We start from the raw sequence: 15,655 nt of genomic DNA on the forward strand, positions 1-15,655 counted from the left end.
ACTTTATCTTATTGGGCCTCAATGTGTGTGTATGTATGTATGTATGTATGTATGTATGTATGTATGTATGTATGTATGTATGTATGTATGTATGTATGTATGTATGTATGTATGTATGTATGTATGTATGTATGTATGTATGTATGTATGTATTGTAGTTATGCTAATGGAAGTGCGAAAGCCTGTCGTTTTCTTTGTTTATATTTTATTTTATAAACTATTGGCAATTATTATTACTTGGCGACGAAACAATGTTTCATTATGCCGTACCAATTCTCATTTTTTATGGACAATGATGACGATGTATGTTATAAAGATAACCGCCATGATGAGATTTCTCTCGCCTTTTTGTAATTATTTTTTAATTTAAACTTCGATCGAGCTCTAATCATTAATTTATTCATACAGGATTTGCCTTTTTTATTCCTTATCCTAAATCTATGTGTGTACATATGGACATTTAATTTTGGTGATGAAATTCAAAATTTCCTTTTTCACTATAATTTAGTTTATGAAAATCTGTCACAAACAAAATATATAATTATCTTATAAAAAAATATATATAATTATGTAATGAAATTGATGCAGTGTATATATACACATACACACGTATTGAATCTGATTCGATTCTAGGTGCGTTCCAACGCTACACCAAAATATCTACCGGGGAAGTATGATGACGTGGAGGCGACCCAGTGGCTTATTAGGTTAGATATTTTGAGATATCTCAGTGACACGTGTCATCGCCAAACTGGCTTGGACTTTCTTTTCCGTATTTACCCCCCCATCACCATTTAATTTTCATATCACCACTTTGCGCTACCGAACTAGGGGCGGGTTTTTCTCCTCGTTTCCCACCGATTGTCTAAAGGACAGTTTAGTCTTTTACAATTTCCCCTCTGGGATATTTTAAAGGACTCGAGAGAAAATATCAAAATCCACAGAGGGAGAGAAATTTCGGCACGCGAAAATGGCGACAGAACGTGGATTAGAAGATATCGGAGTCGCCGGAAAAAGACTGAAACGAGGCGGAGACGAAGAAGAAGAAAATGGCTACGGAGAAGAAGAAGGGGAAGAGGAAGGAGGAGGAAGAGGAGAAGACGGGAAGCTTCCATTGAAGCCGGGGATGTTCTATTACCCGATGACGCCGCCTTCTATTGTTGTATCTGATGCTCTGGAGCCGGATTTTCCGATAATTTACGTCAACAGAGTCTTTGAGGTCTTGACTGGTTACCGCGCCGATGAAGTTCTTGGTCGAAACTGGTAATCCTTCGATTTTTTTTTTCTTTTCCTTTGGTTTTTGCTTTTTATAGTATGTTGAATTCTCTGGTTAGTTTCCAGTTTGGCTACTGATAGGGATGATAAACGGGGAAAAAAATGTAGGAATTGGAAGTTTAAGTTACGAAATCACCGTTTGGTTGATGCAGGGAAAATTCTGGGGAAAAAATTTAGGATTCTAATGTTCTCTATCTACACTTGCTCTGATTATTCAGGTATAAATTTCCACATTTGCCCAGGGGGGAGTCTTGAATGATTGACGTTTGCTTTTTTTGTTTTTTTTATTGTTTTGGTTTAAATTTGATGAATCTGCGTTTAACAGTTCTGTTTGGTTGCCAAGAATAATTGCAAACGAAGACAGGGAGTTGGGTTTTGGATTTGAACTATTCTGTGGTTTGTTGATGAGGAAAGTTAGCAGCATTTTACTGGGGGAAGATGTTAGTGCACATTCTCTTAGTGGTACTTCTTACAATGAATTTGTTCTCTCTGATTAGTTGCTATCATGTTCAAAACGTGTATGAGTTCATCCATATCAACTCTTCGGCCATGTGGTTAGATATGCTATATCACAGGCACTATTGCGTCAAGCTCTGATGATTGCTTCTGAGATCACTTTCTTCCACAATAACACCTTTTTTTGTCGTTGTTGTTTCCAGTCGATTCTTACAGTACAGGGACCCTCGTGCTCAGAGGCGTCACCCATTGGTGGATCCTGTTGTTGTGTCCGAGATTAGGAGATGTCTTGAAGACGGCCTTGAATTTCAAGGCGAGCTTCTCAACTTCAGGAAGGACCGTACTCCTGTGGTGAACCGGCTAAGGCTTTCCCCTATACATGACGATGATGGAACTGTTACGCATATAATCGGTATACAGGTGTTCTCTGAAGCAACCATTGATCTCAACCATGTATCATATCCTGTCTTCAAAGAGACCTGCAGCAATCCACAACTTCATCAGAAATCCCAATACTTATCCCCAAGCGGACAAGCAGCAGTAGCGTTCAGACAGAACCAGGATGTCTGTGGGATACTACAGCTGTCTGATGAAGTATTGGCGCATAACATCTTATCACGCTTGACTCCAAGGGATGTCGCTTCCATTGGATCTGCATGCAGTAGAATTCGCCAATTGACAAAAAACGAGAGCGTGAGGAAGATGGTGTGTCAAAATGCATGGGGAAAGGAAATCACAGGAACACTAGAGATTATGACAAAGAAACTCGGTTGGGGACGCTTAGCTAGAGAACTCACCACCCTCGAAGCCGTTAGTTGGAGGAAATTCACCGTTGGAGGATCAGTAGAACCTTCACGCTGCAACTTCAGTGCATGTGCCGTGGGGAACCGGCTAGTGCTCTTTGGTGGGGAAGGAGTAGATATGCAACCAATGGACGATACATTCGTTCTAAATCTCGATGCAGAATATCCCGAATGGCAACGGATGAGGGTGAAATCATCGCCACCGGGACGATGGGGCCATACTTTATCGTGCCTGAATGAGTCATGGTTAGTAGTCTTTGGTGGGTGTGGAAGGCAAGGATTGCTCAACGACGTGTTCGTGCTCGATCTAGATGCTAAGAATCCGACATGGAAGGAAGTGTCCGGTGGCACGCCTCCTCTCCCGAGATCATGGCACAGCTCTTGCACCATCGAAGGATCTAAACTGGTTGTGTCAGGCGGGTGTACGGACTCTGGCGTGCTTCTAAGCGACACGTTCTTGTTGGACATGACGATGGATAAACCTGCGTGGAGAGAGATTCTGACAACGTGGGCTCCGCCATCGAGGCTAGGACACTCTCTCTCGGCCTTTGGTCGGACCAAGATCCTAATGTTTGGCGGGCTGGCAAGTAGCGGACATCTGAAGCTACGGTCGGGAGAGGCATACAGTATAGACATAGAAGACGAAAACCCGCGATGGAGACAGCTGGAATGCAGCCATTTTGCCGGAATCAGCGACCAGAGCAGGGTGGTTCCGCCGCCGAGGCTGGACCACGTGGCCGTGAGCATGCCGTGCGGGAGGGTGATTATATTCGGAGGGTCCATTGCCGGACTTCACTCGCCGTCACAGATATTTATTTTGGACCCGTTGGAGGAGAAGCCGTTGTGGAGGATACTTAATGTTCCGGGACAGCCGCCGAAGTTTGCATGGGGACATAGCACCTGTGTGGTCGGAGGGACTAGAGTTCTGGTCCTCGGTGGTCACACCGGTGAGGAATGGATACTCAACGAGTTGCATGAACTCTGTCTGGCGAGTCGCCAGGACTCGGAACTCTGAGTCGAGTTCTGTCGATCACAACCTTTGCCTAAAACCCCATATGGAGACAGAGAGAGAGAGAGAGCCTTGGCTTCGGTAAAAATGGTACGGTTATGGTCGGTCTTTTATTTTTAGTTACTTTGTTCAATTCTGTATTTTATGTTTGTTGTGATTTTATTGTCCGTAGAGAAAAGTCAGGTTCTGATTTTCCTGTGAAATGCTTCAACGGCTCTTCAAAATTTTATGATGGTGTTATGCTTTTTGCTCTCAAGCCCATGTAAGAAAATTTTCAAAAGAGAAGTTTAACGGGAGTCTGTAGATTTCGTTATTAAGGTTGTGGTGTTAGATATGTCGTGTATGATTGTATTGAATCGCAGGTGTATTTATCTATCTTTATTACATTCTTTCGCTCCCACTTTTTCCAAGGGAACCGTAAGATACATTTCTCATCAGAAGAAGAAAAAAAACAAATCAGTGAGAAAGATGTGGATATGTGAATATTTATGTTTAAGGCAAAACAAAATAGACATCAAAATGGAATTAAAAACAGGGGAAAATATCAACAACCCAAAAAAGGAAAATACAAAGTGATAATCACACGCGCCCGCAGCATAAAACAAATACGCAAAGAGTGGCCCCAAAAAAAAAAGAGAACACAAACTCCTCTCTCTCTCTCTCAATCTCTCTCTCTCTCAATCTCTCTACAGAGAGAGAGAGAGAGAGAGAGAGAGAGAGAGAGAGCAGACAAGACATACAAAAGATGACACTATACAAAAACCAAACAGACAACTACTAAACTTACCCCAAAGGGATGAAAATGTTAGCCAAAATGTCAACCTCCTCCGTTCTAACCCAAGCGTTTTACGTCAGTGCCACTCCTATTTCTCTTCTTCTTCCTTTTTTTTTGGTTCTCCTTTCTCTTTCACAGCTCCTTTTTTTTTTTGGGGGGGGGGGGTGATTCGTAGGGTGAGGATGGGATCACCATCACATGCTTTTAAGTTATATGATAATACAATAAATCACTTGAAGAGGAGGACAAAAAAAAAACCAAAGTGAAAAAAGAACACATAAGGTTATATATAAAATAAGCATATAATATATAGCACGAAAGCCTATAACTGTTTTTTACTTGTCATTTATGCCACGAGCTGAATCTCCCTCACTGGGTACTCCTCGTTAGCCCGCTTCTTCCAGCAGCTCTGCCACATAATTTCAAAAGCCTCTCATCCAATCATATGATGATGGGATTCTAAAAGTCTCTGATAATACATACATATATATATATATATAATATGTATATTATGTACAGGTCATTCCATGCTTTACTCATCAAATAGTAAAAAAAGGATAAGGGGCATGCACAATCAATGTGGAGCAATACGCCTAATGAAAAACAGAAAGAAGCATTTATTTTGTACCTTCCAGCAAGAATCTGAGCACTGTTAGATGGGCTCTTTGTATTTGCAAACCTTTTGGCTCTGTTCTCATGTCCTTTCTCCACACGAATGGCCGCAACCTCTTTCTCCATCGCTGCTACTTCCCGTCTCATCTTCTTCGCCTCGACCTCCATCGCCTTTGACAACGTCTCCACCTTCTTCGCCAACATCTGACACAAGAAAAAACCGAAAGCTTGAATATTATATATTACACTTCCATCTCAAGTATAAAAAGGCTTATGCAGAAATTCTACTACCTCTATGGCATCATCTTTATCTTTGAGGCTTTGATCTTTTTCATGAGAAGATTTCCTCAAGGCAACGACCTCCTTCTGTAGTAAATCATACAAAACACCCGGGACGCTGTCCTCTGTCACTGGTGAAGGGTTTTCACTCTCGCTCGGTGGCTTCTCATCGGGATGAGACTCTGCCCCCTTGACTTCATCAGCAGCCTTGTTGAAGGAATAAAACCCGGGTCCATTTAACAGTGCTTTCCCTCTGTCCAAGGATCTTGTGCCTCCATCGAACGATTTAGATGTGCCTTTGGCATTCTTCAACACACAAGTTGAATTAGAAGATGAGGAGTGTTTCGACAGAGTTTTCTTGGACAAGAAGCCATTGGATGGAAGCTTTTGGACATTGCCGAGTGACTGCCTGCGAGAGGGTCCGTTGCTCATGCTTCTTCCCTCGGATGTGATCCTCGTGCTGCTGCTTGATGTTCCTCTCAGTGTGTCCTCTAGCACTTTTAGCCGCAGTTGAAACTTTTCCTGGGAAATTTTGCACGTAAAGTATTTTATAATTTTTTCTCGGTTCAAAGAAAAATCGAGCGAGAAAAGACGGACAGACAAAGCAAAAGATTGTTACTTTTAGTTGTGCTTCAGATTTAGCAGCTCGCTCTGCTATGGCAAGCTTATCACGAAGTTGTTGCATCTCTCCCTGCAAGAAAAGAGTCGGAGAATTGAGAATTTAGAACCGGCTGAGCTCTTTTTCTAATAATGAATCTGTGAACCAATCAAGAATCTGGGAGATGAAACATCATATCAAAGTGAACCTGTAGAAACCGTCTTTCTTCAAGCCATTGCTTCACAGGCATCACTTTATCATTGCCATCTTTCCATTCATTTGCCACCACAGTGGCTACTCTATTTGCTGTAACCTTAGCACGTGCAAGTTCCCGATCAAGAGTTTTTCTTTCTTCCTGAAAAATCAATAAGAATCATCACTTCGTCGGTTGTCATTTGTCAAGTGCTGTATAAGAAGCTAAGGACTCTGTGCTCATTTGGGCATTCTTGTGAATTGCGATAGTTACATTCATCTCTTGAAATTTCCGTTGGTAATCTCTCACGGCATTTGCAGCAGCACCACCAGCAAGAACAGCCTCTTCCAGCTCCCGTACAGTCTGGGTAAGTTTTTCAACCTCAGCAACCTTCTGTCTGTGCATTTTGTCTAGGATTTTGTTTTCTTCCTGATGCATTAAAAAAGGGTTAATTAGCAATTGGCAAACAATACAAGAGATAAACTAATACGGATAGGAGATGCCACGACACCTGACAAATTTCTATTTGTTTCATCAACTCTTGGTTCTTATTTTGAAGGTCATCGACCATGGCAGCTTTCGCCAGGGCAGCTTGAACTGTCCTCTCAGCATCAAGTAAGGCGGCTTCCTTCTGTTTAGTCAGACGATCCAAAGCCCTGTTGTCTTCTTGAAGCTTCCCAATCTATGGAGGAAAAAGGCAGGTGATCAATGACCAAACATTTCATACATCAAAATGACATCGTAGGAAGTAGAAACCAATCAAGTAGACTAAAAGGGAATGGAAATACCTCCTGCCGTGCAAGCTTAAGTTCAGCTTCTAATGGGGCAAGAATGGCTTCAATTGGAGGCATGTCATCATCCTTTTGAGCAGCATGGACCCTCCTTAAGGTGGCTTCAGCAGCAAACTGAGCAGCCATTGACGCCTTCTTTTCCTCATTGATTTTCTTGATTTCTAGATTCTGCACCGTAGGTGATAATCACATATATAAACAGCAAGACAAGGAGAAGTAAAACATAATTGAGATCAAGGAGGTGTTTTGAGCAATACTTTGCTTTCAAGAAGGGATTCAGTCAACTTGAGCTTCTCCTCCAACTTAGCAAGTTCATCAGTGAGCTAATATTCCAGAGTACATGGGGAAAGAAAAGTCAGCTCACGAGAAGCACAAAAAGGAAAAATGAATTAATCAAATGAAGATGAGCGTGTCAAAAGGAAAATCACAGTTAAGAGAATCATCAGTTGGTCATAAATTCAAAACAAAAACAAGAGTCAGCAACTGATCAAACTATGTAGCAGTAATTCATGAGAAAATGTGCATGACTCTCATGATTGTAAGCTGATCATTGAACCTCTAGGGAAGAGTGACAAACAGGAATGTAAACAAAAAAAGAAGCTTAAAGAGTAACAACATGACCAGAACCAGATTTTACAACATGTAAGTACTTAATCAACTCTACATAGTTGCAGGCATTATGAATTCGGTAATCAATGGAGAAACGGTCAACTCGCCACGAATTTATCGGTCAGCGGAATCAACATGGAAACTAGAATATGAGATACAAGGAAGAATGTGAAAGAGAAAACAAAATACTTGGTGGTTTTTTGCAACCATTAAAATCAAAATCAAGACTCGCGAAAAACGAAAGAGATTTACCAATTTCGGGTTTTGATTTAGGTATAATGTTCCAAAGAATTGGTGAAAGGGAAACCCAAAATCTTCGAAATTTTCACTATGAACCCAAAATGAAAAAAGAATAGAGAAAAAAAATAGAAACTTAGAATACCTCTTCAACAGCTTTCTCTCTCTGCCTCTCAGATAATCTCACAGCTTTGATCTCGGCATGTGCTTCGCCTAATTCACGATCCTTGTCTGCATTTTAAGAGAGATTTTAGGGAGACAAAAAAAAAAAAACCGTAAAACAATGGAGAAATCGGTCAATAGCATGAAAACAGATGTAAAACGCGAGGGCACAACAAAGGGAAAACAAAATTAGATCTGAATCGATACAAAACAATCAGATCGAGTAACATTTCCTGACCTCTAACTTCGTTCTCGAGCCGATTGAGCTCCACCTTCACTGGATCCGAGCCATGGAGTAGAGTGATGAAGTCATTGTCGGCGGCTGCGTCGAAGCTTGGCCTCACCGGCCTCCGCCTCGACGAATTTTTTCCTCCGCCGCTTTCCTTGAAAGAAGCCGACACCGTCAGCGACGGCGCCGCCGCATCCTGCTCCGTCGCCAGCGCCGAGTCACCTCCGTCGCCCGAAAACTCCGCCATCGCCGATCTGATCCCCTGTTTCCCTCACACACACATCCAAATCCCTCAGGATCCAAATGCTAGGTTCCCAAACCCAGCTACGCGAGACACACCTATAGAGATACAATGTATAGATTCACAGATACAAACAAAGTATAGAGAGAGAAAGAGAGTAGCACAGCACTGAGCTCAAATAATGCAGATTCGTGGATAGAGAAAACAACGCGGAAGAAAAATCACATCCAAAGACAACAAAACTCGGAGTTTTCGGATCCAAATGCTCTCTCTGGCTATCAAATCAGAATCCCACAGGCAAATCTACGCACGCGCGCGCGCATATACAGAGAGAGAGATGAAGCTAACCTAGAGAGAGAAAGTTTCACAAACTCTGGGGTTTCTAGATAGAGAATGGAAGAGAGAGGGATTTAAATGCTGTTGCAGTGGTTTCTCTCTCTACTAATAGAGTGAAAGACGAAGAGGGCTCGTGAGACAGAAAATGGATTAAGTTAATTAATCCTTGTTCATTGAAGATGGATTAAGCTAATTAATCCTTGTTCACTGATTAAACACAAAGTTGGAACATTGAACATATTTATTAACTTTTCAGGTCAATTAAGCTCTTATATAATAAAGAAAAAAACATTATTATTTATTTTCTCGTTTATTATTTTGGTAGATAATTAATTTTTGGTTTAAGTTGATTAGTTACCTAATTGGTGAGATGGTTTGCGCGTGGAAGAGGAGACATGTATTATTTTATTTTTGTTTTTCATTTTTAGGGACAATGTTTATTTCTCTGAGGGACCAATCGGAAAAAAAATCGATGTGAACTATTTAAAATTTTCCAATGGTATTAATTTTAAAAAATTTATATTAATTTTAAAAAATTAAATTTTTTAAAATCGAATTAAAAAATAAATCTAAAAAATATATTTTTTTAAAGCTCTAAATTTTTTAATAAAAATCAGAACTAAATCAATCGAATATAATATACTTAGTTGATTGGTAACTATTTTTATAAAATCGAAAGAATCGAATCAAATCATTTCCGATCCGAATCCGAATTGAATATCAAACGTTCACCCCGACTTATTTCTTTTCGTAATCCTACTTTTTATCCATTTCATTTTCTATATTAGTCTTGGTTCATAAAAGAAATAATAAAAATAAAAATAAAAAATGTGAATTAGTGCGAAAGAACAAATATGAAACAGCAAATCTAATATTTCGTTCGAATTTCGTATAACTATTTTTAAATTCAAATTTGATATACTTTAAAAAATAAAAATAAAAAATAGTCGAAGCTAACAATTAGATTCTCGAAAATCCCTTTATCTTGGCATCTTTCTGTTACAAAGAAGATGACATGGGAACCCTTTTTACGGTTTTACCCTGCAATGACAATGTAAACCTCCAACCATATATTATAATATGTATCGGATTAAACTTTATGTTTTAACAAACCGTTTACAAATGTATATTCTATATAAATTTCAGAAATTAAATAAAAGTATATTTCTCAGTTAACATATTCCAAATTATATGAAAGAATTTGACGTTTATTTTATGAAGAAAACATAGCTAAATATGTTTCTAAGAAAAAATAAAACAAATTTAATGGATAAATTTTTTTAATGAAATCAATTTATTTTTTCCATAAAAAAATTATACTTTCTTATTTAAAAATTGGTGTGTTTGGATCTATATATATAACAGTGATCGTCTTTAATAAATGCCCGACTATGGGAAATTAATTTAGAAAAATCAAACCTTTTTCGTCGATATATATCATTTCATATATTCATAAAAAAAGAAATATAACATGAAAAAAACTTTATTTATCTAAAGAGAAAATAAAACTATTTTATCCTTTTTCGATTAAACAAAACAAAGCATGATTTCTATACCTTCCAAATTCTTCAACTCTGAAATATTCCCTTTCATGATTTTTTTTTTCTCCAGAATTTTGTACCTTCATGCCTCAGTTAATGACACGTGTAATTTGCCTTCTTGGATTTTTTGTGTGCAATATATTTTTAGTAATAGAAATTAGAATGAGGCTCATTATATATATATATATATATGTATTAGATTAGATGTTGATTGGCAGTTTGTCATTATTTGAGAATGGAACAATTATTTTAGTGGCTGTCTTCAATATTATGCGCAAATAGAAAATGTTTTTTTTTATGGTTTTGAAATATGAAACATTTAAATTTATTTATTTTCTATGATTAATGTGACCATAATTTCAGTAGGTCAAAAAAGAATCAATGAAAATAAAAATAAATGAATTGATCGTGCGATAAACTGCGATAATGACATGTAATCTAATGATTATTTAAAATGAAACATGTAAGTGAATGTGAGAGAATAAAAAAAAAAGAAAGAAGCAAGAAAGCTGAAGTACCCATGTGACATGTGGTATGTCATATGTAGATAAAATTTGATCCCATAACCATAATTAATAAAAGAAATGTACAATAGCAATAATAATTACAATTATTTTGTAATTTCATAAATTCTGGGAATAATATTTGGATCCCAAATATATTTACGATGAATCAAGATGTCAAATAGACTCGACTCGGGATCAATCCGCAAGCCAATCTATATTTTTCTGAGTCGGACTTAGAAAATTTGAGTCCAAAAAATGGATCGTGAGGCTCTGACGAGTCAGTTCGGCGAGTTCAGGAATCCGTCTGCGAGCTAGAATATTTTTTTTATTTTCAATATTTTTTAAAATATTTTTAATATTTTCTTATATAAAAAATGTGTTTATGTATTTTTACACCACCTAATCTTATTTCCTTTTGAAAATTGACCATGTATAATAATATGATATTTCAGCACATAATAAAACTATAAAGATACAAAATTTATTTGGTTAGATTGAAAAAAAGTGTAGTGGAAAGGATTTGAATTTGTTTTGGTTACATAAATGGTTATAGAGTTGGGTATGAATATTTAATTAGACAATGAAATATAACAGAAATCTCATTTTCAGACACTTCATTATAAACATTGAAAATGATGGTCATGCATATTAAGATGTGAGAAATAATCTTAGATCTATAACTTCAATTTATATTTATTTTTTTGTTATGAGCAAGAACAGCCTCTATTTTCATTTCTAATATTTTAGAATCTGAATTCGTATTTAAAATATTCACATAATTAATTATAAAAATTTCGATAGTAAAACATAATCATTTTTTTAAAACAATAATAATATCTATCAAATCTGAATTTACATGTAAGATTCGGATGCTTTTACAACAAAATATGTATCAAAATACAGGAAACTATATATGTATTTTTCATATGGATTTAGTTACAATTAAGGTTGATAAAAGTGCGAGCAATGGTATTTCATGAAATATCATATATTTTTCCTCGATGCAATTATGGGTTTAGTTAAAATTTTATATGCTATGTTTTTTTTGTCCTTTTTTAACGTGTTGTGACGGTGGTGGATATCATTTTCATATGAAAGACCAAATAATAATAATAATAATAATTAACAGATAATCCTTGGTTGTTAACAATAATAATGTCTTAATTGATCCGTAAGCATGGGCTTTTAGAGTTTTCTTATGTCATCATGATCATCCATGACCAACATTTAGAACAGTCAAAACAAGAAAAAAACAGTGCTACTTCTAGTCGCTCCAAATTTCGACTTTACACATCACCTAATCTAATTTCCCTAATCAATTAATTAACTGTAATCATTTACAATATATATATATATATATATAGATATGGATATAGATATAGATATATCAAATGGAAAATTTTGTTAATAAGAAGTAATTGAACCCATTTAAAATGAAAATATTGTATCTGTATCGAATTTGATATGAAAGTGAATAGTTATTTTTTCTAAAATCGAAAAAATCAAATTGAATAAATTAAAATACCGAAAAGATTTTTTTTGAAAAATGAAATTTTATCAATAAAAATCAAAATTGAACCGAAATAGAATCAAATCAAATCACTATAATGTTTCTATAACTGAAATTACAAACTTAAATACAAACGAATCAAATGTACCTAAACCAAAACCCAATTTATCCACAACTACAATCAAATTCAATACACCGAACCGAAATTCCTAAAACCGAACAACCGGTTTTCTCAAGAACTCTTAAAACGGCAGCGTTTTAAAGCATAGTCCTTGTTTTTTGGGTCAACGCTCAATCGTGACGCTTTTAACGTTTACATTGACCACTCGGTGGTTTTCGTCTCCGCAAGCTACGAACCCGATGGGCTTCTCCGCCGCCGTCAGAGCCATCAGCCGGCCGGGAATCGTCTCCGGCAAGAGATTTCTCTCTGTCTCTGCCGCTGTTTTCTCTGTCGAATCATCGTCGCCGACCACCTTGAGTCCTGTACTTTTCTCATACACGCTTTGCATATGCACACGAGTTTCACTCTGCTATTGTGATAATGGATTCGCTATTGCTTCCGGTGAAATACCAGAGTGGAAGATTGCAGCAGACTCTTGCAGGATCTGTGGAGAGGAGAGGGAAGGCTTTGCACTCCGGGAAGGTTTCAACGGTGAAGCTTCTTCCGGAGATCGCCGGAGCTGGAAGATTATTCGAGTTTCGTTCCAGATTCCTCCCTGCATCGATCGATTTCGCGCAGGAATCTCCTCTTTGTACGACGCTTTTCAAAGACGGGTTCAGAATCCGAACTGTCGAACACTTGCTGTCGGCTTTGGAGGCCATGGGCGTGGATAATTGCAGGATTCAGATCGAGAGCGAAGATCCCGTGGATTCGGAAGTCGAGGTTCGTACTAGGACATCGCGTTTCATCATTATCCATGCCGGATTCATTGATTCACTGTGTAGCTGTTTTTATAGGACCGTATATGGCTGACAGATACATTGTTCAATCTACAGTTCTTGTTGATTGTCCTTAGCAAATTCGCCATGGAACCTTCTTGTTCATACATGGTGACAATTTCGATTCAAGTAAATGCTAACGAAGTGACAGGTCCCTGTTTTCGATGGATCAGCAACAGAATGGGTGAATGCAATACAAGCAGCCGGCATAAACCTGGCTCTTAACCATGTCGGCGAAAGTGTTGAGAAGATGGCAATTCACGTTAACGAACCCGTACATGTGAGCAGGAAGGATTCCTTCCTCGCTGCATTTCCCTCTCCCGAAACTCGCATCACTTACGGTATCGATTTCCCGCAGGTTTGCTTCTCACTTGACAAGTTAACTCGATACAGAAGAAGTTTATGGATGGGGTTGGATTTTTGGTTGAATTTGTGTTTTTTCGTAACTTTTTCGTAGGTTCCTTCTATAGGGTGCCAGTGGTTTTCTTGGAAATTTCTCGATGATTCTTCGTACACGAAGCATATCGCACCGTCGAGAACCTTTTGCTTATACGAAGAGGTAATATATAGCTCTGTGGAATGAATGAACATGTCATAGTCATCGATATATTTAAAGAAGCTGCATAGGTTTTTACATATTTTCGCTTCTTTTGTCCTCTTCAATGATGAATCTCGGCTTCCAAGACAATCATGTCGCTCTGTCTAGACGTTTATGTCTTCATCTGTCTTATCAAGTGTTATTGCAGGTAGAGAGAATGCGAGATGCAGGTCTAATAAAAGGTGGATCGATGGAAAACGCCATTGTTTGCAGGTAAAGATTCTCCCTTTCAAGCCGTTTTAAGATTACTCGTTCGAGGTCTCTGTATTACGTTTACAGCCCGTTTCCGAACGGTCACGTGCAGTGCCGAGCTTGGATGGATGAACCCGCCTTTGCGATTTGTCGACGAGCCATGCCGGCACAAGATCTTGGACCTTATTGGCGATCTCGCCCTTCTAGCCGAGGGCGGTAACTGTGGCCTTCCGGTCGCTCATATCGTGGCGTTTAAGGTTGGTAATGTAAACTCAAGCTCATTTTCTACAACCATTAATGGCGGAAACCATTCTTTCTCAGGCTGAGAGGCCTTCGAGTTCATTGTTCCACTGGTTTAGTAACTTCTGTGGGACATTATGAAACAGGGTGGTCATGCTCTTCACGCTGATTTGGCTCGGCGTCTAACCAGTGGGATTTTGCAGAATCCATAAAGATTCAAAGCCCGGTTGCGGGTAATTGGAAAATTGGTTGGTTTAATCACAATATTAAATTCGATAACTCTATTTGTTGTGTTTTGTTAAAAAAAAAATCAAAATATCTTATATCCTCACTTTTGAAACGATTATTATTATTATTATTATCAATAATAACATTATATGTTTTTTTTAACAGTTATAATCGACTTTTACATCCAAACTTGGTTAGTTCAACCGGTGATACGAGGACGCAGAGCATATATTCTGCTTCGAATTTGAACATCAAATTTAGAAAGAGATGTATATTCTAAATCACATAGTTGGTCTCCGATTCCTAGTTTAGTCTAGTTCTTGGTACAGGATACCCGATTACAAAAAAACCTCTCGGTTTTTTGTCACGTTATTGTGCGATTCTGGTCATAATAAACTGATAAATATTTCTGGCTTTTCATTATCTCTTACCCATTTTAGTTTGATGGGTATTAAGATATATCGGATATGTATACTTTACTTCAAATACAATTAAGCAATATATGCACACTCACACTTATAGAGGGGCTATATATCTAATATAGTGTGAAGACAATACCATTTTAGATCAAGGACGATTTCTATAAGTTGTAAATTCTATTGTTCTATTTTTTTTCGTTTATAAATGAATCATACGGCGGGGTAATTATGGGATAATTAAAATCAGTTGATCATTAAATTAAATTTGGCAAATAATCACTTTGTTTCGTTACTAATGTGGCCCAATACGAAACCCATGTTGGGCTGATAGTACAGAGGATTTATCCAACTGGATAAAATGAACGGTTGAGATCTCGTGATCATTTGGTCGGGAGTAAGCACGTGCCACGTGGATATCCACCTCCGGATCTAATACTAGATCTCTCGCATTCAAGCGTGTGCACGTAGAAACCAATCCATCGGCATATATCCAAATACGTGCGCATTCACCTCGCCGCGTATGTTAGCAGCAGTCTCCTTCCCACCATCATAAAATACGCTTGAGGCCAATTTAAGTATGCGCGTGCGTGAGGGAGAATGGGGGATTTGTGATAGCCATTTCGTGTTTTGGTTCGTATTCTGTTTGGTTTGGTTATATTTCGGTTCATTTATTTTAGTTATAAAAAATTATAACGATTCGGTTTTAATATTAATTTTAGATAGGTTCGGTTTGATTAGGTTTAAATTCAATTAATTCAATTTTTTTTACAAAAAAATTGTCGATTTTTCCGATTTCGTTGGGATTCGTTTTTTTAAATTTGGAAAAATTATTTTTAATTATTTTTTATTTAATTCGGTTCAATTATAATTATTTTTA

At 37.7% G+C, this 15,655-nt stretch overlaps 3 protein-coding genes across 5 annotated transcripts; 2 read left to right on the forward strand and 1 right to left on the reverse strand.

Moving 5' to 3' along the window:
* The first annotated feature begins 914 nt into the window (after positions 1 to 914).
* LOC104821904 (adagio protein 3) lies at positions 915 to 3,931 on the forward strand. The gene is made up of 2 exons (XM_010552920.2): positions 915 to 1,263; positions 1,935 to 3,931. The coding sequence occupies exons 1-2, from the start codon at positions 971 to 973 to the stop codon at positions 3,547 to 3,549; spliced, it is 1,908 nt and encodes a 635-aa protein (XP_010551222.1). The 5' UTR covers positions 915 to 970; the 3' UTR covers positions 3,550 to 3,931.
* Positions 3,932 to 4,051: 120 nt separating this feature from the next.
* Positions 4,052 to 8,710, reverse strand: LOC104821905 (microtubule-associated protein 70-2). Of its 3 annotated transcripts, none has more exons than XM_010552924.2 (12): positions 8,618 to 8,710; positions 8,038 to 8,367; positions 7,783 to 7,868; positions 7,049 to 7,114; positions 6,789 to 6,959; positions 6,512 to 6,682; positions 6,274 to 6,429; positions 6,016 to 6,162; positions 5,829 to 5,900; positions 5,222 to 5,731; positions 4,947 to 5,134; positions 4,052 to 4,727 (listed from the first exon to the last, which is right to left on the reverse strand). In XM_010552924.2, exons 2-12 carry the CDS (start codon positions 8,273 to 8,275, stop codon positions 4,688 to 4,690), a joined length of 1,845 nt encoding a protein of 614 aa, XP_010551226.1. In that variant the 5' UTR covers positions 8,276 to 8,367; positions 8,618 to 8,710; the 3' UTR covers positions 4,052 to 4,687. The 3 variants fall into 3 exon arrangements, with proteins under 3 accessions (XP_010551226.1, XP_010551227.1, XP_010551228.1); XM_010552925.2 differs by having other exon boundaries at positions 8,038 to 8,290; positions 8,618 to 8,680; XM_010552926.2 differs by having other exon boundaries at positions 4,052 to 4,550; positions 4,658 to 4,727; positions 8,038 to 8,667.
* Positions 8,711 to 12,473: 3,763 nt separating this feature from the next.
* On the forward strand, positions 12,474 to 14,503 carry LOC104821906 (probable UDP-3-O-acyl-N-acetylglucosamine deacetylase 2). The gene is made up of 7 exons (XM_010552927.2): positions 12,474 to 12,645; positions 12,737 to 13,045; positions 13,253 to 13,459; positions 13,559 to 13,660; positions 13,848 to 13,912; positions 14,004 to 14,148; positions 14,278 to 14,503. Exons 1-7 carry the CDS (start codon positions 12,523 to 12,525, stop codon positions 14,341 to 14,343), a joined length of 1,017 nt encoding a protein of 338 aa, XP_010551229.1. The 5' UTR covers positions 12,474 to 12,522; the 3' UTR covers positions 14,344 to 14,503.
* Positions 14,504 to 15,655: the final 1,152 nt, after the last annotated feature.

Source organism: Tarenaya hassleriana, unplaced genomic scaffold (assembly GCF_000463585.1).
Source record: "Tarenaya hassleriana unplaced genomic scaffold, ASM46358v1 Cleome35, whole genome shotgun sequence".
NCBI classification, from domain to species: Eukaryota; Viridiplantae; Streptophyta; class Magnoliopsida; order Brassicales; family Cleomaceae; genus Tarenaya; species Tarenaya hassleriana.

Bases quoted from the DNA above. Each gene is read 5' to 3' on its own strand.
- LOC104821904 (XM_010552920.2), top strand. From the start codon at position 971: ATGGCGACAGAACGTGGATTAGAAGATATCGGAGTCGCCGGAAAAAGA. The intron at 1,264-1,934 runs GTAATCCTTCGA...TGTTGTTTCCAG, and splicing joins GAAGTTCTTGGTCGAAACTG to TCGATTCTTACAGTACAGGG.
- LOC104821905 (XM_010552924.2), bottom strand. From the start codon at position 8,275: ATGGCGGAGTTTTCGGGCGACGGAGGTGACTCGGCGCTGGCGACGGAG. The intron at 6,163-6,273 runs GTAACTATCGCA...TTGATTTTTCAG, and splicing joins GGAAATTTCAAGAGATGAAT to GAAGAAAGAAAAACTCTTGA. The intron at 5,135-5,221 runs GTAGTAGAATTT...TTCTTGTGTCAG, and splicing joins ATAAAGATGATGCCATAGAG to ATGTTGGCGAAGAAGGTGGA.
- LOC104821906 (XM_010552927.2), top strand. From the start codon at position 12,523: ATGGGCTTCTCCGCCGCCGTCAGAGCCATCAGCCGGCCGGGAATCGTC. The intron at 12,646-12,736 runs GTACTTTTCTCA...GTGAAATACCAG, and splicing joins CGCCGACCACCTTGAGTCCT to AGTGGAAGATTGCAGCAGAC. The intron at 14,149-14,277 runs GTTGGTAATGTA...ATTATGAAACAG, and splicing joins CTCATATCGTGGCGTTTAAG to GGTGGTCATGCTCTTCACGC.